The sequence below is a fragment of the Oryx dammah genome, unplaced genomic scaffold (assembly GCF_014754425.2).
Source record: "Oryx dammah isolate SB20612 unplaced genomic scaffold, SCBI_Odam_1.1 HiC_scaffold_2, whole genome shotgun sequence".
NCBI classification, from domain to species: Eukaryota; Metazoa; Chordata; class Mammalia; order Artiodactyla; family Bovidae; genus Oryx; species Oryx dammah.
Genome location: NW_024070186.1, coordinates 46,551,050 through 46,572,984, shown reverse-complemented (window position 1 = coordinate 46,572,984; position 21,935 = coordinate 46,551,050). Strand labels below are relative to the sequence as shown.

The window sequence follows — 21,935 nt, the reverse complement described above, 5'->3', positions numbered from 1 at the left end:
CCCCCCAAAATAAAGTCTGACACTGTTTCCACTGTTTCCCCATCTATTTCCCATGAAGTGATGGGACCAGATGCCATGATCTTCGTTTTCTGAATGTTGAGCTTTAAGCCAACTTTTTCACTCTCCTCTTCCACTTTCATCAAGAGGCTTTTTAGTTCCTCTTCACTCTCTGCCATAAGGGTGGTGTCATCTGCATATATGAGGTTATTGATATTTCTCCCGGCAATCTTGATTCCAGCTTGTGTTTCTTCCAGTCCAGCGTTTCTCATGATGTACTCTGCATAGAAGTTAAATAAGCAGGGTGACAATATATAGCCTTGACGTGCTCCTTTTCCTATTTGGAACCAGTCTGTTGTTCCATGTCCAGTTCTAACTGTTGTTTCCTGGCCTGCATACAGATTTCTCAAGAGGCAGGTCAGGTGGTCTGGTATTCCCATCTCTTTCAGGATTTTGCACAGTTTATTGTGATCCACACATAACCCTAATTATTTTCTGTGTAAGTGATTCTTCTCCATTGCTTATTCCTCTTTCTAATCCCTTTGTTTTTCATCATCATCCTCTTTCTCAGATTTGTGACTTTCATTTATAACTTCCTGTTAAACATCTCCACTCTGATGAGCCATCAACACTAAAGATTCCATATGTCAAAAAAGAAATTCATCATCATCTCCCACAATGTTGCCTTTCTTTTGGACTTTGAAAGCTTCAACAATCAAAATCTTTAGCATGAAATCCCTGAGTCATCGCTGACCCTTCTTGTTCTACTACATCCATTCAGTGTGTATGTGTGTGTGTGTTAGCTGCTCAGTCACATCCGACTCTTTGCAGCCCCATGGACTACAGCCCACCAGGCTACCCTGCCCATGGGATTCTCCAGGCAAGAATATTGGAGTGGGTAGCCATTCCCTTCCCCAGGGATCTTCCTGACCCAGGGATTGAACCCCAGTCTCATGCACTGCAGGCCGACTCTTTATCATCTGAGTCACCAGGGAAGCCCTTCCATTCAGTAACAAGTTCTATGTATTCTGCTCCCTGGTGTACCTCAAACTATTTCTTCCCTTCCTTTATGACTACCAACAGTTAAGGTTATTGACTTCATTTCCCACCTAGAGTATTGTGATAGATTGTCAACCTATTGCTTGATCTCTATTCTTGCCTCACTCTTAGAATATTATTAAACATTTTAAAATAAAACTAGTGCCTACATTTCTAGGCTAGAAAATTTTGAGGTCACAAAGACAGCTGGACTTGGTAACCAAGTCCACAAAGACAGCTGGACTTGGTAACCATTGAAAAGGATAAAACTCCTTAGACTTCTTTTTAGAAATGTGTCAGACTAGGTACCTTGACAACTTTTCTACTGAAAATAAGTGTTTTTTCACTTATTAAAAAAAAGTCTTAAAATTCATTAGTGACCAGGACAAAAAGTTAGGAAGATGAAGGACACACAAATCAAGAAAAAGAATAGGAAAATGTTATCAGTGGAAAACTAGTAAAATTTGAATAAAGTCTGTAGGTTAGTTATTTGTATTATACCCATATTAATTTCTTAGTTTTTACATATGTGCCATGGTTATAAAAAATGGGACCAAGGAAACAAATCCTTTTACTGTCTTTGTTAACTTTTCTGTAAATACAAAATTACTCCAAACTTCATTAAAAAAAATGAAGTGAAAGGAATAACTCCAACAATAAGTTGAGAATTAAAGCCAACTCTCACCTTGAAGGTACTTTCCAAATATGATGTACTTGAGCATTAAATTTCACAGCCATGAAGGGCACTGGAGTCAGGACAGAAAGGAAGAGCTTGAGAGGAAACTTATCTGCATAAAATTGTATCTCAAAGAGCAACACATGCAGTATGTCATTTCTGTCATACTGTATGTCAGAATATGAAACTCACACCCAGTATGTACAAAATACAAAAAACATCTCCTGTCAAGGAACAAAACCCAAATTTCTAGCTTGAATTTTGGTGCTAAGTGGAGGGGAAAATACAAATCTCTACAAGAATTTGTAAACGCAAGCCAATACTAATGCAGGTTTTTATCCTGAACTCACACTACCTGAGTGTCCCCAAAAGCCTCAAATTGAAGAGATACCATAAAATTGTACTAGGATAACCCTGTCTCTAGATGCCTGGTAGAAAAACACCAACATTTTGGGGAGAAACCAACTTAAATCTGAAAATCAAAGAATTCCTACAGATTTCAAGACCCATGAGATCATAATTTTAAAACTCACAAATTTATTTTTTAAAAAGCCAGTAAGGGGAAGAATGAGCAGACACAAATGACAGCATAATCAAAGTCACAAATTCTAAAGTATTTTCAGATATAGAATATAAAATAAGGATATTCAGTATGTTAGAAGAAATGAAAGATTAACATAAATGACTAATGAAATCTGAAAAGAACCAATTGAATTTGTAGAAATAAAACATAATAATTGAGATGAAAACACAGTAGATGATCCTACAGCAGATTACTCACAGTTAAAAAATGAAGTAATAAGCTGAAAGGGAGATTCAAAAAATTATACAGGGTACAGTACAGGAAGTACACCATGTGAAATGCTGGGCTAGATGAAGCACAAGCTGGAATCAAGATTGCCGGGAGAAATATCAATAACCTCAGATATGCAGATGACACCACCCTTGCGGCAGAAAGTGAAGAGGAACTGAAGGATGTCTTGATGAAAGTGAAAAGAGGATAGTGAAAAAGCTGACTTAAAACTCAACATTCAGAAAACTAAGATTATGGCATCTGGTCCCATCATTCATGGCAAATAGATGTGGAAACAATGGAAACAGTCAGAGACTTTATTTTTGGGTGCTCCAAAATCACTGCAGATGGTGACTGCAGCCATGAAATTAAAAGTACACTTTCTCCTTGGAAGAAAAGTTATGACCAACCTAAATAGCATATTAAAAAGCAGAGACATTACTTTGCCAACATAGGTCTGTCTAGTCAAAGCTATGGTTTATCCAGTAGTCATGTATGGATGTGAGAATTGGATTGTGAAGAAAGCTGAGCACCGAAGAATTGATGCTTTTAAACTGAGGTATTTGAGAAGACTCTTGAGTCCCTTGGACTGCAAGGAGATCCAACCAGTCCATCCTAAAGGAAATCAGTCCTGAATATTGATTAGAAGGACTGATCTGAAGCTGAAACTCCAATACTCTGGCCACCTGATGTGAAGAACTGACTCATTGGAAAAGACCCTGATGCTGGGAAAGATTGAAGGCAGGAGGAGAAGGGGAAGACAGAGGATGAGATGGTTGGATGACATCACCAACTCGATGGACATAAGTTTGAGCAAGCTCTAGGAGCTGGTGATGGACAGGGAAGCCTGGCATGCTGCAGTCCACAGGGTCACAAAGAGTCAGACATGACTGAGTGACTGAACTGAACTGAGTACAGGAAGTAAAAAATATGTAAAATAAAAAAGAGCTTGGCATATGGAGGACAGAGTGAAAAGATCTAGTATTTATCTATTTTTCATTTCAGAAGCAAAAGAAAGAGAAAGGGAGAGGAAGGACATTACAACAAATCTAGGGAGCCCAAAGGATTCCAAGCAAGATAAATAAAAACAAATCTCATATCTGGGACCTGATAGTGAAAATGAAGAATACTGAAGTTAAAGAGACCTCAAAAGAAGATGGAGAGGAAACAAAACATTATCTTCAAAGGAACTCAAACATATTGAAAGCTTCAGTTCAGTTCAGTTCAGTCGCTCAGTCGTGTCCGACTCTTTGCGACCCCATGAATCGCAGCATGCCAGGCCTCCCTGTCCATCACAACTCCCGGAGTTCACTCAGACTCACGTCCATCAAGTCAGTGATGACCTCCAGCCATCTCATCCTCGGTCGTCCCCTTCTTCTCCTACCCCCAATCCCTCCCAGCATCAGAGTCTTTTCCAATGAGTCAACCCTTCGCATGAGGTGGCCAAAGTACTGGAGTTTCAGCTTTAGCATCATTCCTTCCAAAGAAGTCCCAGGGCTGATCTCCTTCAGAATGGACTGGTTGCATCTCCTTGCAGTCCAAGGGACTCTCAAGAGTCTTCTCCAACACCACAGTTCAAAAGCATCAATTCTTTGGTGCTCAGCCTTCTGCACAGTCCAACTCTCACATCCATACATTGAAAGCTTACTCTCCAGTAAAAACAGGAAAGGCCAAAGACAACAACATTAGAAACCCCATGAGAAAATAACCATCAACCTGAAGTTGGGTACCCAGCAAAACTTTCAGAAAGAGGCTGAAATAAAATATGCTCAGAAAAATAAAATCTTGTGTTTACTGACAGTTAAAGGACTGCTAAAAAATATGCTTTGCAGGAAGGAATATGATCTCAGAAGGAAAGTCAGATGATCAAGAAAAAATGGTGAGCAAAGGAACTGGCAAACATACAGGCAGGGAGGGCTTCTTGGGTGTGTGATCAGGATAGTTGCATAGGGCCTATACACTGAAGGAGACTGCACTTCAGGTTTAATGCTCTGTGGTCACCATTGAGGAGTTAACTTTATCTTTGTATCTGTGCTTTGTAAGTGAGGTCTGATAGGACAGTCAAGCATGTACTAGGGGCTTGGAATCTTGGCTCACGCATAGTCCCACCTCCTGCCATCCTCTGCTTCTAGTGAGAATGCAGGCCTGGGCACAGGCAGGGGAGGGTTGGGTCTGCTAACTGTGTCCCATTTGCTGAGTCTGCGGCAGGTCCCTGGTGCCTGTGAGAGCCTGCATCCATGCTGGGATTTCTCTGTGCCCAAGGGAGCACAAGATTCAATAGCAAATAAACAAAAAAAGACCATGACCAGTTGAGAGAGAGATGTTATGGAAAGGAAAAACTTCTTTGTCTTTTTTTGAAGAGGCTCCACATTTTCATATTGTGCTGGACCTTGAAAATTATGTAGAGACTCTATATGTAGGTCCTTCTAAATAAATATTACCTGTATAAAAAATTAGTTTTGATTGCATATAATTAGTGGGGCTGTCAGAAGATCAGAACTAGAACACTAAACAAAAATGTAGAATGTATGTCAGGATGGCAACTATCAGAGCTCAAGTGTTATTCAAGAGAAGTTTGAGATATTCAAGAGAAGTTTGCATTATTCAGGATATATTAATTTTGGACTTCATTAAGTTTGCATGGCAAAAATCTCAAAAATAACCACTAAAAGAATAAAATATGCCACTAGAAGAAGATGCACTAAGAATATAAAAGAAACTCTAACAATACTGCCCCTGTCCAAGTCCCAAAAGGAGAAAAGAGTGCAAAAAAGGAGGGAGAAATAGAAAGCTTAGAGTAACAATCATAATAATGGCAAATAAACTAAACACATGAGTTAAAAGACAGAAACAGGCTTGATAAATACAAATTCTAGCAATAGCCTCTTTGTAAAAGACATTCCTAAATCATAAGGACATGAAAAGATTTCTAACAGGGACATATTAAAGAAAAAGAAGTATGTAACTATATTAATATCAGACAAAATAGACTTTAAGACAAAAGTTCATTACTCTGGGCTGATAATACTAACAGGATAATTCACTATGAATATTCTAAACTTATAGCACCTATTAAAATACCCTCAAAATATATAAAGCAAAACTTTTTGGAACTTAAAGGAAACACTGTCAAACCCACACCATAGCGGTAGAATTAAACACAGCTTCCTTAGTTATAGTAAGTCAATCTGGGACCACTGTATAAGGCATGAAAGTGTACACTGCATAACTCTAGGCTGTTATGTGAATGGTTCTCCTGTAATATGTATTGTAGCAACCTATGGTCAGCCAGACAATTAATTCAGTAAAAATTATAGAGGACTTAATGCAAATAAGATTAATTTCAGGGATATTGATTTAAGATGCCCAATTAGTGGGAAAATATATAAATATTTTTCAGTTTACATGGAATTGACCACATACCAGGCCAGAACATAAATTTCAACAAATTTTAAATAACTGTTAAAGACTATAAACCTGTATAGTCCAAAATGGTAGCCACTAGTCACATGTCGGAGAAGGCAATGGCACCCCACTCCAGTACACTTGCCTGGAAAATCCCATGCATGGAGGAGCCTGGTAGGCTGCAGTCCGTGGGGTCGCTAAGAGTTGGACATGACTTAGCGACTTCACTTTGACTTTTCACTTTCATGCATTGGAGAAGGAAATGGCAACCCACTCCAGTATTCTTGCCTAGCGAATCCCAGGGATGGAGGAGCCTGGTGAGCTGCCATCTATGGGGTCCCACAGAGTCAGACATGACTGAAGCAACTTAGCAGCAGCAGCAGCAGTCACATGTAGCTTCCAAGCAATTAAAGTATAACTTGTCCAAATTAGAATGTGCTATAAATGTAAAATACACAGCAGTTTTGAAAACTCAAAAAAATCTAAAATGTCTGATAATTTTAATTGATGATTAGATATTTAAATAATAGTTTGGATATACTGGGTTAACTAAAATATATTAAGATAAATTTTACCTGTTTACTTTTACTCTTTTAATGTGGCAATTAAATTTGTAAAAATTACATATGTGGCTCACATTATACCTCTACTGAACAGCACTGTGAAAATCTATATTCTCTGAATACAAAGAAATATCAGTTAGAAAAGATAAATATCTCCATGTATTTGGAAATTTTAAATAAATGTGTTTCTGATTAACTCTTGGGTCAAATGAAAAATCATAATTGACATTTAAAATACTTAGAATTGAATAATAATGAAATTTCTACACATCAAAAGTTATGAAATATAGCTAAAGCAGAAAAGATAAGCAAATTGTGGTATACTTTAGAACATAATGCAGATGAAGAAATGAATGATTTTCAGCTACATGTAACATCATGGACAAAAATCCCAGGGATATAATCTTGAGCACAAAGAGTAAATCACTGAGTAATGCATATAGTATAATTTTAGTTCCATGAAGACAAAATATATGCAAAATCTTTTTCTTTGGAATACAAATATACTCAGTTAAATTATGTGCACGTGTGCTCAGTTGTGTCCGACTTTGCAACTCCATGGATTACAGCACACCAGGGCTCTTGTTCATGGAGTTTTCTAGGCAAGAATACTGGAGTGGGTTGCAATTTTGTTCTCCAGAGGATCTTCCAAAACCCAGGGATTGAACCCGTGTCTCCTGCATCCCCAAATTGGCAGGCTGATTCTTTATCGCTACTGCCACCTGGAAAGCCTCAGTAAAATTATAGAGTGACGCAAAGGAACAATGGGTGTTTTCTGTAGTATTTTGTGGATGCCTTTAATCAGTGTGAGGAATTACCCTTCTCTTCAAGGATGCCATGTGGTGGAATTAGGGTGAAGCACCAAGGGACTTCAATGCTAATGGTAAGCTTCTTTTTCCTAAACTGAGTGTTCACTGTATTGTAGTTCTTCACACTTTCAGTTCAGTATAGTTCAGTCGCTCAGTTGTGTCCAACTCTTTGTGACCCCATGAATCGCAGCACGCCAGGCCTCCCTGTCCATCACCATCTCTCGGAGTTCACCCAAACTCATGTCCATCGAGTCGGTGATGCCATCCAGCCATCTCATCCTCTGTTGTCCCCTTCTCCTCCTGCCCCCAATCCCTCTCAGCATCAGAGTCTTTTCCAATGAGTCAACTCTTCACATGAGGTGGCCAAAGTACTGGAGTTTCAGCTTTAGCATCAGTCCTTCCAATGAACACCCAGGACTGGTCTCTTTTAGGATGGACTGGTTGGATCTCCTTGCAGTCCAAGGGACTCTCAAGAGTCTTCTCCAACATCACAGTTCAAAAGCATCAATTCTTCGGCACTCAGCTTTCTTCACAGTCCAACTCTCACATTCATACATGACTACTGGAAAAACCATAGCCTTGACTAGATGGACCTTTGTTAGCAAAGTAATATCTCTGCTTTTGAATATGCTATCTAGGTTGGTCATAACTTTCCTTCCAAGGAGTAAGTGTCTTTTAATTTCATGGCTGCAATCACCATCTGCAGTGATTTTGGTGCCCAAAATATTAAAGTCTGACAGTTTTTCTCCTGTTTCCCCATCTATTTGCCGTGAAGTGATAGGACCAGATGCCATGATCTTCGTTTTCTGAATGTTGAGCTTTAAGCCAACTTTTTCACTCTCCTCTTTCACTTTCATCAAGAGACTTTTTAGTTCCTTTTCACTCTCTGCCATAAGGGTGGTGTCATCTACATATCTGAGGTTATTGATATTTCTCCCGGCAATCTTGATTCCAGCTTGTGCTTCCTCCAGCCCAGCGTTTCTCATGATGTACTCTGCATATAAGTTAAATAAGCAGGCTGACAATATACAGCCTTGATATACTCGTTTTCCTATTTGGAACCAGTCTGTTGTTCCATATCCAGTTCTAACTGTTGCTTCCTGACCTGCATATAGGTTTCTCAAGAGGCAGGTCAGGTGGTCTGGTATTCCCATCTCTCTCAGAATTTTCCACAGTTTATTGTGATCCACACAGTCAAAGGCTTTGGCATAGTCAATAAAGCAGAAATAGATGTTTTTCTGGAACTCTCTTGCTTTTTCCATGATCCAGCATCACACTTTAAACCTATCTAAATTTTTTATGTATCTACTCAATATTTATAAAAATAACTAGCCTGAGCAATAGTAGTATGGGTATTTGGAGAAAAGAATATTAAAGTGAAAGACCAAGGAGAAGAAATTGGCAAGTGAGCAGCAGGGTGGACTTTCCTGCCCACTAGGCACACTATAGACAGGACAGTGTCATCAAGCCCTGGAGAGAAAGAGGTGCATGAGGACAGGGTCCCTGTCCAGATGGTGCTCAAAATCCAGCAATATAAAAGGAAGGTTTATCTTTTAAAATGTGAGGCAGATCTAGCAGGTTCTGATGCTTGCTCAGCAGTCTCTAGGCTAGAGAAGAGGAAGTGAAGCAGAAGGAACAAAAGAATGAGGACAGCAAAAGTAGGATTACACTAAAACCTTGTTTATGGCTTTCTTCCAAATATTTGGCCATTCCTGTCTCCTTTGCAGACTCATCTTTATCTGCCTGTCAATTACATGTTCATGTTCCTCAGCACTTCATTCTGGGGCCTCTTTTTCTCTTTCTCTCCCTCGTTTCTCTAACTGATCTTATCCATGCCTATGGTTAAAATGCAGTATAGTTGCTGACAACTCCCAGATTTTATCTCCACTGCACATCTGTTCTGTTAGTATCTGACTCAAGTTTCCAACTCTCCACCTGATTGCTCTTTTAATTTCAGAATCATCCAAAACTCAACATGTCTGTAATCTCAGAGGCTTACAATGTCAAAGTTTATTTTTTTTGCTCATATGTCATCTGCTGCTCTGCTCCTCATGTTTTGTTCTAGGATATAGCCCAAGGAGCAACTCCTACCTGGGAATGCTGTTTTTGTGGCAGACAGAAGAGAAAAATTGCCCAAACATAGGATCTGTTAAAGCATCTGCTCAGAAATCAGTACATATCACTTCTCTCATATTTCAATGGCAAGAACAAATCAAATGGACATGTTTGATGTGAATCAGGTGTGGACAGTATAGTCCTCTCATTAGGTGCACAGTAAACCAACAGACACCCTGTGGAGTCCATCACAACTCTGAAATCCTACTGGAAGGAACTGTGAGGATTTCTACTCTGAAGGTGAAGAAAAATCCTTGCTTAGACTGTGGTTCTTTCACCTGGGAGTAATTTCTCAGTCCATTTTTCACCACAGCTCCTGGCTTTCCTATCTGAGATGTACTTTTTTTTTTTTTTCATTATACAGTCTTACCACATCAGAAGGTAGCATTAGAGATTTTGCCCCATTGAGAGAGAGCTTTTTTCACTTATTTCCTACCCATAGATTTGGAGGAGAAATGGTTTCGAGAGAATAATAATAAAAAAAAAACAGATTTGTTTTGATATAGTTGAAAACAATCAAATACATTTTAAAAGCATATACTAGAGGGATGAGTTTTAAAGGTATATATAAACATATGTGTGCAAAACCAAAATAATGTGTGTAAAATCAAAATAATGACATCTCTATTATCCCCCAAAGTTTCACCATGCCCTTTTTAAATCCTTCACTCCTGCCTTCTTGCCCTCAGAAATCAAAAGTTAGCTTTCTGTCTATACATTGGTTTGTATTTTCAGAATTCTATAAAAATTCTCCATATATCATACAGTATATTTTTTTGTTTGGTATCTTTTACTTGGCATAATTCCTTTTCAATCTGTCCATGTTGTACCATGAAGTAATAGTTCATTATCTTTTTTGCTGAGTAATATTTCATCAATTGGATATATCATAATTTGTTTATCCATTCATCTGTGATGGACATTTAGGTTGTTTCACAGGTTTTGGCTCTTAGAAACATAGCTATTAATATCTGTATACAAGTATTTGTATGGATGTTTCCCTTTATTTCTCTTGGGTAAATAGCTAGGTGTGAAATGGCTAGGTAGCAAGGTAAGTAAGTGTATATTAAACTTTTTAAGAAACTTTCATACTGTTTTCCAAAGAGTTGTACTGTTTTACATTCCAGCCAGCAGAATATGAGAGGTCCAGTCTTTCCACATTTTACCAACAATTGGTAATGTTCAGGCTTTTTAATTTTAGCTGTTCTAAAAGTGTGTGGTCATGGGACTTCCCTATAGGTCCAGGGTTAAGCCCCCATGCTTCCACAGCAGGAGGCATGGGTTCAATCCCTGGTCTGGGAGCTAAGAGCCCACATGCCAAGAGGTGTGGGCAAAAAAGAAAAACAAAAAATATTTAAAAACAGAAGTGTGTCGTTGTATCTAATTACAGTTTTATTCTGCATTTCCCTAATGCCTAATAATGTAGAGTATCTTTTTTTATGTGTTTATGGGCCATCTGTATATTTTGGTGAAGTATCTGTTCAAATCTTCTGCTCTTTTTTTATTGGTTGTTTATGGTCACCTGAGTTTCTAAAGTTCTTTACATATTCTGAAAATAAGTCTACATATTCTGAAAACAAGTCCTTTATGACATATACCAATGTATTATACAAATCTATGATGATGGCTTGTCTATATTCTCTAAACAATGCCTTTTAAAGAACAGAAGTTTTAACTTTGATGAAGTCCAACTTATCAAGTTTTTTTTCTTTATGGATTGTGCTTTTGGTTTGTTTGTTTTTTTGCTTTTGGTTTTGAATCTTAAGAAATCTTTGCCTAATTCAAGGTCACAAAGATATGGCTCCTGTTTTCTCCTAGAAGTTTTATAATTTTATGTTCAGTATTTAGATGTATGATCTATTTTGAATTAATCTCTCTATATATATTTCACACTATGAATCAAAGTTCATTTTTTTTTGCATATGGGTATACATTTGTTCCACCAATGGTCACAAAAACTGTATGTTCTCACATGACTTGCTTTGGCACCCATGTAGAAAATCAGTTAACTATACATTTGTGCCTATTTCTGTATTCTTAATTCTGCTCCATTGACCTATTAGTATTTGTCTATCTTGAGACTAAGTCCACATTGCCTTGATTATTTATAATTTTATAATAAATCTTGAAGTCAGGTAGTGACTTTAATCTTTTGGCTCAAAGCTTTTTCAATGTTGTTTTTGTTTTTCTAGGTCCTTTGCATTTCTATATGAATTTCAGAATTAGCTTGTTAATCTCTACATGAAGTTTGCTGTAAGTTTGATTGTGATTGCATTGAATCTATAAATCCATAAATGTTAAAAACATTGAGACTTCTGTTCTCTCCATTTATTTAGATCCTCTTAATTTATCTCAGCAATGATTTGTAGTTTTCAATATACAGTCTGGCACATTATTTGTCAGATTCATCACTAAGTACTTCATGTGTTTTGAAATATTTTTTATACATACAGCTTTTTAATTTCAATCGTTCTGTGAAAATATATAGAAATTAATTTGGGGTTTGGATGTTGGCTTTTTTCCTTGCAACTTTTTGTCAGACTCATCTATTAGTTCTAGTAACTTCTTTTGTGGTTCTATAGTTTTCATGTTAGTGGGCATATCATCTGTGACTACAAAATTTAATTTCTTCCTTTCCAGTCTGATATTACTTTTTCTTGCCTGACTGTACTGACTAGAACTTTCAGCACAATGAACAGAACTGATGACAGTGGATGTTTTTTTCTTGATCTTAATCTTAGGAGGAGAGTATACAGTCTATCATTATTAAGGATGATGTTATCTGTAGGTTTTTGTAGATGCCTTGTATCAATCTGAGGAAGTTCTCCTCTATTCCTACTCTTCTGAGGTTTTTTAAAAAATTTAGGAACAAACATTGCAGTTTGCCAACTTGTTTTGTTTCTGTTGACATAATCATAGTTTTTCTTTTGAAATTTTTGAATAACAATAATTGATTTTTGAATGTTAAACCGATTTTGCATCCTTGAGATAAACCCCACACATTCATGATTTCTTTCACTTTTCAAGTTGCTAGATTCAATTTGCTAAATTTTGTTTAGAATTTTTGCATCTATGCTCATGGCAGATGTTGGTCTGTTAATTTGCTTGTATGTTTTTGTCAGATTTTGGTATCAAGGTAATACTAGCCTCATGAAATAAGTTAACTATTCCTTCTTCCTTAATTTTGTGGAAGAGTTTAAGTAGAATTAGTACTATTTCTTCCTTAAATGCTTGGAAAAACTTCTGGGCCTAAAGTTTGCTTTGTGGGAAAAATTTAAACTATAAATTCAGGTTATCTATTTCATTTTGGTGAGCTTTGGAAGTTTGTATTTCAAAAAAATGTGTCCATTTTTTCAGAGCAGTCAAAGTTAATGGCATAGTCAAGCAAATGGCTTTGTGGTGCCATTTTTCCAACAGCATTTGCCCACTTTGTGTCACATCTTGGTAATTCTTGCCAATATTTCAAATTTTTCATGTTTATTATATTTATGATGATCCATGATCAGTGATTTTTGATGCTACTACCAAGACTCACTGTAGGCTCAGGTGATGGATAGACTTTTTTAGCAATATTTTTGAATTTAAAAAATAATGGCATAAGGTTGTTTAAAATATATTCCTCTATAAATGTATTCGGATCTGAAGAACGTAATGTCACTGCTCTCATTTCTGATATTGGTAAATTTTTGTCTTCTCTCTTTTGTCCTGGTGAGTCTGACATGAGGTTTATTAATGTTATTGACCTCCTTAAAGAAACTAATTTTTAAACTGATATCCTATATTGTTTTTGTTTCCTATGTCACTGACTTCTGCTCTGATCTTTATTATTTACTTTCTTATGTTTATCTTGGGTTCTGTTTGCTCTTCTTTTTCTAACTTCTTAATGTGGAAGCTGGCTTTTTTTCTTTTTTCACATAGACATATATGGCCTAATGCCATAAATTTGCCCCCTGATGTTTTGCTTTAGTGATGTTCCACACATTTTGATGTTTTCATTTCCATTTAGTTAAAAAATCTTCATAATTTCCCTTTTGACATTTTCCTTGACCCATATCTTATTTAGAATTGTTTTATAATTCATAAATATTTGGGGGATTTTCCAGATACTTTTCTGTAATTTATTCCTAAGTCAATTAAATTGATACCAGGGAATGCACTTTGTATGGTTTGAGTCTTTTAAAATTTCTTTGGTTTTGTTTTATAGTTAAATTATATGGTCTGTCTTGGTGAATATTTTTTATGCCCTTGGAGAAAAAAGGTGTACTCTGCTTTTGTTGGACAAAATAGGTGAATTTGATTGACTGTAAAGTTTGTTTTCTATAGCCTGACTAATTGTGCTGTGTATGTTTTATCTATTATTGAGAGCTATTGGCCTTTCAAAAATAACTGAATTTGTCTACTTCTCCTTGTAGTTCTTTAAGTATTTACTTAATGCACTTTGAAGTTCTCATATTAGATGCACAAACATTTAGGACTGTCATGTCCTTCTGATGAATTGGTTCATTTATCATTATGAAATGAATTTATTTATTCCTGGTAATAGTCTCTGTTCTAAAATCTACCTTGCTTAATATTAATAAACACATTCTAGCTTTTCTTGATTAGTGTCAGCATGGTGTATCTTTTTCCATTCTTTTATCTTATATAATTTATTATTGACTTATTTGGCTGTGTCAGGTCTTAGTTGCATAATGGGGAATCTTTTGTTGCAGTGCCCAGACTCTCCAGTTGTGGTGCATGGGCTCAGCAGTTGGGGTGCATGGGCTTAGTTGCTCCATGGCATGTGGTATCTTAGTTCCCTGACCAGGGAATGAACCCACATCCCTCATGTTGCAAGGAAGATTCTTAACCACTGGACCACTAGGGAAGTCCCTATTCTTTTATTTTTTGCTTTTTGTGTCTTTACTTTTAAAATATATTTCCTGTAGGCATTATATGGCTGAATCTTACTTTCTTATACAATTTAAAAATCTCTGTCTTTTAAAGCTTAGGCAATTTACATTTAATTGAATTGTGACAGAGTAGGATTTAAATCCATTATCTTGCCTATTTGTCCTATCTGTTGTTTGCTTTGCCTTCTTTGCCTTCTTTGGATAGCATCACTGACTCAATGGACATGAATCTGAGCAAACTCTGGGAGACAGTGAAAGATAAGGAAGCCTGGTGTGCTGCAGTCCATGGGTTGCAGAATTTTAGAGACTGAACAACAACAACATATGGCTTATGATTCACTTGCATCTGCTTTGTTGCCATATTAGTTATAACTCTCTGTTTAGCTTTATCTAATGGTTGCTCTAGGGTTGATAATAGCTATCTTTAACTCATCACAGTGGTGGTAGGCTAAATAATTGCCTTCAAAGATATTCATATTCTAATCCAGAGTCTGTAAATATGGCATAAGGAACTTTGCAGATGTGATAATATTAAGGATCTTCAGATGAGGAGATTATCCTAGTTTATTTGGGTGTACCCTAAGTATAATTATCAAGGTCTTTATGAGAAAGAGGCAAGAAGGTTAATGTGGAGGGTAAGGGAAGGTGGTGATATGATACTGGAAACACAGATTAGATTCATGAGACCAGGATCCAAGGAATGCCAGCAGCTTCTAAAAGCTGGAAGAAAAAAGGAATGGGTTCTCCCCTTGGAGCCTCCAGAAAGAGCCAGCCCTGCTGACATCTTGATTTTAGCCCCTTAACGTTCATTTGGACTTCTGACCCCCAGAACTGTGTATATTTGTATTATTTGAAGTTTGTGGTAATTGCTACAGCAGCAATAGAAAACTATGCTGGTTTATTTTCAAGTGTTATTATACAACTTTCAGGTATAAGATTAGAATCTTATAATAGTAAACTTGACAAAATAAGGAGCAGCAGGCAATGGAAATAAAGTAATACTTCACCTGGCTTTCAAAATACCAGTACTATAGGATGGATATGACTGGCTATGTGCTTGTTAGAAGTGGAGAGGCAACAGAATCCTGGCAATTTGATTCATTTTCTTTCTTTTTTTCTAATTCAGATTCTTTATTAAAGATTAAAAGACATAGTAAATGTTAAAATGTAAATTATATTGAAGCTCTGTTCTGAAGATTAATATTAAGCAAAACAACTTTTTACTTAAGCCAGGTTTCCTATTGGAAAAGAGGTTTTATCAATTAGAAAATTCCAGTGAACATTTTCAGATGGGTGCCTATGAGTACATTAGAAGTTACCTTTACTATAAAATGGATGGTATTGAATATTTGAGGTGCTTGAATTTTAGTCTCTTGGAGACAGTTATAATTTTGATATCAACAAAAGTAGAATCCATTTCATGTACATTCCTCCAATGGACCCAGTACAATGGGTTATATGTGTATCTATCTGTTTAGAATAAAAACTGTGAAAGGCTAGTAGATTATAGAAGTTAAAATATAGTAAGCCAAGGTTCAAACAATGTTAATGAAGTGATAATCATTCATGAAATTGACAAAGAGTTGTGATATTTTTTATGACATTTCCACAAAATATAAGATGTTTTGAGAACTGTTAGAAAATTTATGAACTTGTGTGGGATGATAATTTTGCTTGATATTATAGCTACAGAAATTAGGACTTTCATATCTCTTTGATTCCTGCTGAGTCTCTGTTCTTGACTCTTCAGTGCAATTCTCTAATGAGACAAGACAGAAAGAATGATTATACATGATGTTGCAAACACGCTGTCCTTGATTATCATGGGCTGGGCACTGAGTAATGTATACAGAGATGATTATATGTATGAAAAAGATAATCTTGATACTAAAAATAAAAACACACTTAGATAGTACACTCAAGAAAGAGCTTGCACATTATTCAGGAATATAAAATCATCTTAAGACACTGAAAAAGAAAAACCACTCTTTGTCTTGAAAGAAACTATGAAGTTTTGACTTTTACTCTAGTAAGACTTTCTGGGAGAAACCTGGAGGATTTTAAGAAATAAAATATTGTTAGAGGTATATTCATATATTAAAAAGCTGAAAATGTATAACTATTTTTGAATATCATACAGATATCCAATTTCCTCTTTAGAACCAGTTCTAGAGATATTGATGCTTTAGAATAAGAAACAACACAGATTCAGGTCCTATATTTGGATTTTACTAAGAATCCAATAAAGAAGATCATCCCTAGAAGCCAGGAGTCTGAACTGATACTTGGCAAGTCAGAAGCTAACTTGCTAGCAGACAATGAGAGCTTCCAAGTTTTAAATTCTGTGATCAATGGTTTGGCTGGGATTAAATTCATTCCCATTCATCCATACATCCAACCAGCAAATATTTATTGAGTACCCACTATGTATCAGGCACTGTTTCAGGCTCTAGGGATATAGTCATTCTTTCTTGCCATTTGCTGATACATTAATGCAATTCCCTAATTTTTACAAGATCCTGAGTGGTAAATGACTACCTAAAGTGACACGATTCACAAGAGGCAGAGCTGATTCAAGCTTATACCAGCTTAGGGCTCTCTTCCCTGTAATTTTATCAATACATTTCAAAAACAACATTTGGAGTTCACCTAATAGGAAAATTAGGATCTACTCACAATTGAGTATTTATTTAAAAAAAAAAAAAACCTTTAACTTTTAAATTCTTAGACTAAAAAGAAAATGAGAATCTAATTTCATACATATATGCAAAAAGCTAGATTCCCTTAATTGTAGTTAAAAACATAACTGCAAACAAATGTCAAACCATAATGCCAAATGACAGCTTTAAATTCTGTTTCACAAGTTGTTCTTTTAGCGATGTCTTCACATTGTCAATCATAGAGATAATTTTGATTTTGCACAAATCCTGCCTCTGTTAAAAGTAGTGTCTGTGATATCATAAGAAGTTTGGCAAGTCTCTTGTTCTGAAAGCTATTGATAGACAGGAAATCAGAGAAAGAGGTAAGTCTGGGGGAAAATATCAGATAAGATTTGTTATTTTAGAATGATATTACTAGAACACTTCATTTCATAATGTTTTAAACTAACAGAAGTGCATCCAAAATAAACCACTCCATGGACTAATCTTTACAACTTTAAGAGTAAAGCAGATAATACTGAACTCAACAGATATTTATTGAATATCTAAATCACCAGTGCAGGGTATAAACATTAATAAGATATGATGCTTTAAGAGGTTAACAACCTAAGGGAAGATGAAAGAGAAGGAATCAGTACTTTCTGGGCACCTACAACCTACTAGGCATGATACTAGATGCTTCAATTTTTACAAGAAGGTAGCTGTTATTAATATGCCCATTTTACAGAAAATGACAATGACCCTTAAAATGGTTAAGCCAGTTGTCCAAACTTGACTGGTCAAGTTGGGATTTAAATTTATGTTTGCTTAACTTAAAAGTCCATTCTTTTTATATTCAATACTAAGTTACACTACCACGAGGTAACAGAACCCTTGAAACCTTGCTTCCATATCCTTTTTTATATTGTTATTGCTTCTAGCCTTCATGAAAGTATGACAAGCCTCAAAAAAGTAACTAAACACCAAGTTTATCTTCTTATAGAATGTGTTGTGAAATGTTTTTATTCTACTTTTGTTTTGAAGATTTAGTTCTACTTCTGATTTTGCCAAGGCACTACAGAAAGGAAGGCAAAAGTCAACACGTTATATTTATTAAATGAATGAAAGAATCCTGGAAGAGTGGAGAGGTAGGGTAAGAAAGCAAGGGGAAGGGGAGAGGGGGTACTCTGGGATTTTCTGCTTTCTGCAGGGCTGGAAGTTCCTTGAAGATTCAGTGTTACATGATTGAGAAAGAGAAGCTGACAGAATGGATCCCTTCAGGACAAACGCTAAGAGAACTGTATAAACAGTAGTGGGGGGAACACAGGTTAAAAGCTAGATACAACAGAGTTTGACTCTGTCTTTGCCAATTATGTTAACCTGAGCAAGACACTTAGCCTTGCTTAGCCTCAGTTTCCTCAAGAGAAAAATGTGGAAAATAATACCTGCTTCAAAAGAGAGGGCCGCAACTCTGCTGGCCAGAGTCTTTGTGCAAATTTGAAAATGGCTTTCCCTCTGGGTTGGTGAATTAGAAGAAAAGTTCCTTCTGAGTGAGACCAGACATAGGGACACAGGGCTTGGTGAAGAGGGAATGGCACAGTTATACAAGAAAAATAAGCTCTTTCCTCTGTGGCAAGTGGTAAGGAGAGCAGAGTTCAGGCTGGTTTTCAGATTCCTGATTGCTTCTAATGAGTACCACCCGATGCATCTTGCTTGGGGCTGTGTGAAAACAAAATCATGTCCACAGAAGCATTCAGAGGGCTCCTCACGACTGTGAAATTTAGGGCTGGTGAGAGAGCTTGAAAGGGAGAAACGGGGGAGGAGAGAAGAAAGAAAAGAAGGAATGGGGAAGAGAGAGCCTGGAGAAGCAGATATGTTTAATCAAGGGGTCATGTCATATACAGAAGAACAGGAAGCTTCATGAATCTTCTGAAATAATTTGCCAGGCTTTATGTCTATTTTTCTGAGGTGAGGGTCTATAGCTCTCAATTATAAAAGAGAAAGAGAAGAGGATGAAGAAATTGTGAAAGAAGTTAATGTGTGTGAGAGAGGGGGAATAAAATCCTTCCCTACAGCCTCAAACATATGCTTTGGGGAGACAGGGAGCAATTAGGTAAATTTCAGTTAAAGTAGGTAAAGAGCTAGATAGCTTGAGATACAGACAGATATTATTTATTTCACAAAATCATTTACATGCAAGTCAGTTGCACCTAACTTTGGACACAATGAAGCTTTTCCTCCAACAACATTCTTCACTAATCCTGTCATGTTATTGGCAAATAAATCACAATAATTCTATATTTTCTTCTTGGAATTTACTAAGATAGGGCCTACACAGCTCCTGGGGATGAAGGTGTACGGCGTGAGCTGTTACAAACAGCTGCGTGTATCAGTGGTACCACTGTAGGCCACACATTACTCGTAAATGAATTTCTCAGTGTTATACGTGGGCAGCCTTCAAGTTTAAACACATATGTTTTTCTAAAATGTATTTGTAAGTTGGTTACAGGAAATTCCCAACACATTTTACTATAGCAGCAGTTTTCCAAAAAGAAGGAATTAGGTCTGCAGGCCAGCCCACAAAACACTATTTAATCTGTAATACTTTGAAGTGGTGTCACAAATTCATGTTTCCAGGTCAAGTTCTGGCCTTGGCCTAAGAGACCTTATAGCCTGGAAGCATGAGAGTTGAGGGCTTTCTTTACACAGAATTTTAAAAACAGCCACACTTTTCTCTGGCACTGTTCCTGTGCCATGCCCCAAGGAGACCCCTCTCTCCAGCCCCAGTGTGCCTGTGACCAAGCTGGCCAGACCTTCTCTACCCCGAGCATCTAGGATCTTGAGGAACTACTTCTCTTCCTTCCAGTGGAGCCTCTTCTCCTGAGGGAGCCACCTCAGCTGAGCGTGGAGGACAAAGCAATACATAATTAATTAGATTTGTATTAAGGATGAATTATTTCCTAGTCAATAACTCCTTTCCTGCTCCAAATTCAGAAATTCTGCCGATTTTTTTCTAGAGCCAGTTCTGGCTTTTCATATCTTTTTTCCTCCTCTTCTGAAGCTACATAGCTTATAAGTCTCACACTTTCCATAATGGTCCCAGTGCAACCATGGCAAATGGCTCTGCTGTGGGGAGGGGAGGGGAAGGAGGGGCAGTGTGGGGAGAGTGCCTGAATTTGCAAAGCCCACCCTGACACCCTGAGCAAGCTGGGCTCTGGCCTCTGGAGAGCACATCTTGTGGCCTGTTGGTTGCTGTCTTTCCAAGGCAGAGGTTTGGGACCTTGCTGTGTGGTAGATTCCCAGGCACCGCCTAGCCCTACTCAATTAGAATCTCTATGGGTCTCATCAGATATCTCTATTTTAAGGGTTTTTTTCCTGAGCCCAGCTTCTTTTTCTGGAAGGACTTTCACATCTCCAATTGCTTAAGGATACCTCTATTTAGAAATTCTATTGGTGCTTCAAACCAGAGCTCCAAGAGCAAATTTGCTCAGTTGAGAGACAGTTAACTGGGGAAAGAAAGTGGAGAGAGGAAAGCCTAGTTCATCTACGAACCTTAAGGAATATCTGCTGTCACATGATCATAGGAGGGGAAGACAACGAACCAAAACAGAGACAGGAAAGGGACAGGATAACAGCTTGCCTATGAAGTCAAAATCTTGAGGCAGGTTTAGACAGTAATGTCAAAGCCTCTGAAAGGTCACTTGTTCTTAAGGATGTCTTTTTACCCTGGCTCTCCCATCTTCCTCTGGCTCAACATGGAGTTAGTTAGTTAGTTAGTTCAGTTGCTCAGTCGTGTCCGATTCTTTGTGACCCCATGAATCGCAGCATGCCAGGCCCCCCTGTCCATCACCAACTCCCAGAGTTCACTCAGATTCACGTCCATTGACTCAGTGATACCATCCAGCCAGTGATGCCATCTAGCCATCTCATCCTCTGTCGTCCCCTTCTCCTCCTGCCCCCAATCCCTCCCAGCATCAGAGTCTTTTCCAAATGAGTCAACTCTTCGCATGAGGTGGCCAAAGTACTGAAGTTTCAGCTTCAGCATCATTCCTTCCAAAGAACACCCAGGGCTGATCTCCTTCAGAATGGACTGGTTGGATCTCCTAGCAGTCCAAGGGACTCTCAAGAGTCTTCTCCAACACCACAGTTCAAAAGCATCAATTCTTCAGCGCTCAGCCTTCTTCACAGTCCAACTCTCACATCCATACATGACTACTGGAAAAACCATAGCCTTGACTAGACGGACCTTAGTCGGCAAAGTAGTATCTCTGCTTTTGAATATGCTATCTAGGTTGGTCATAACTTTCCTTCCAAGGAGTAAGCGTCTTTTAATTTAATGGCTGCAGTCACCATCTGCAGTGATTTTGGAGTCCAAAAAAATAAAGTCTGACACTGTTTCCACTGTTTCCCCATCTATTTCCCATTAAGTGATGGGGCTGGATGCCATGATCTTCATTTTCTGAATGTTGTAATCCCTGGCTATTTGCTCTCATCTGGTTGGTATAGACATTCAAACAATCCAATGGAAACTAGCAGGGGGTTAAAGATTTTCACTTTTCAAATGTCTCTTAGGCTTAACTATGCACTCAAACAGTAAATGACCTGACTTGCTCCTACTGCCCTTTGCCAATCCCTTCTCCACCCAGCAGTCAGAGTGATCCTTCCACAGTGTCATTCCTTTGCTTAAATCCCTCCAGTGGTTTCTTTTCATCTCACTGGAATTAATACTTGTACTGCAACAGGCTTGTGAGGCCCTGCACAACCTGGCCCTCCCCCGTGTCCCTCACATCTGCTAGGCTTCGAGTCACACTGCCACTTCTGAGAACTCACCAAGCTCATTTATCACTTGTAAAACTCTTCCCTGGCCCTTGGCATGGGAACCTCTGCTTATCTTCCTTTATGCATCATTTTGGAAGTTACTTTTACAACCACCCTTTCCAAAGCAGATATCCATTCTTGCAGTCTCTACTACACACCCCTTTACTTACTTTATATCTATTATCACAAT

General features: G+C 37.6%; 1 protein-coding gene across 1 annotated transcript in view; it reads right to left on the bottom strand.

The window, feature by feature from the left end:
- The window catches only part of LEKR1 (leucine, glutamate and lysine rich 1), a 227,900-nt gene that overhangs the window by 48,266 nt on the left and 157,699 nt on the right, over positions 1-21,935 (bottom strand). The window contains exons 10-11 of the mRNA XM_040265281.1: positions 19,262-19,408; positions 17,804-18,002 (exon numbers count right to left, since the gene is read on the bottom strand). Coding sequence (XP_040121215.1) covers positions 17,804-18,002; positions 19,262-19,408 — 346 coding nt within the window. The remainder of the gene's footprint in view (positions 1-17,803; positions 18,003-19,261; positions 19,409-21,935) is intronic.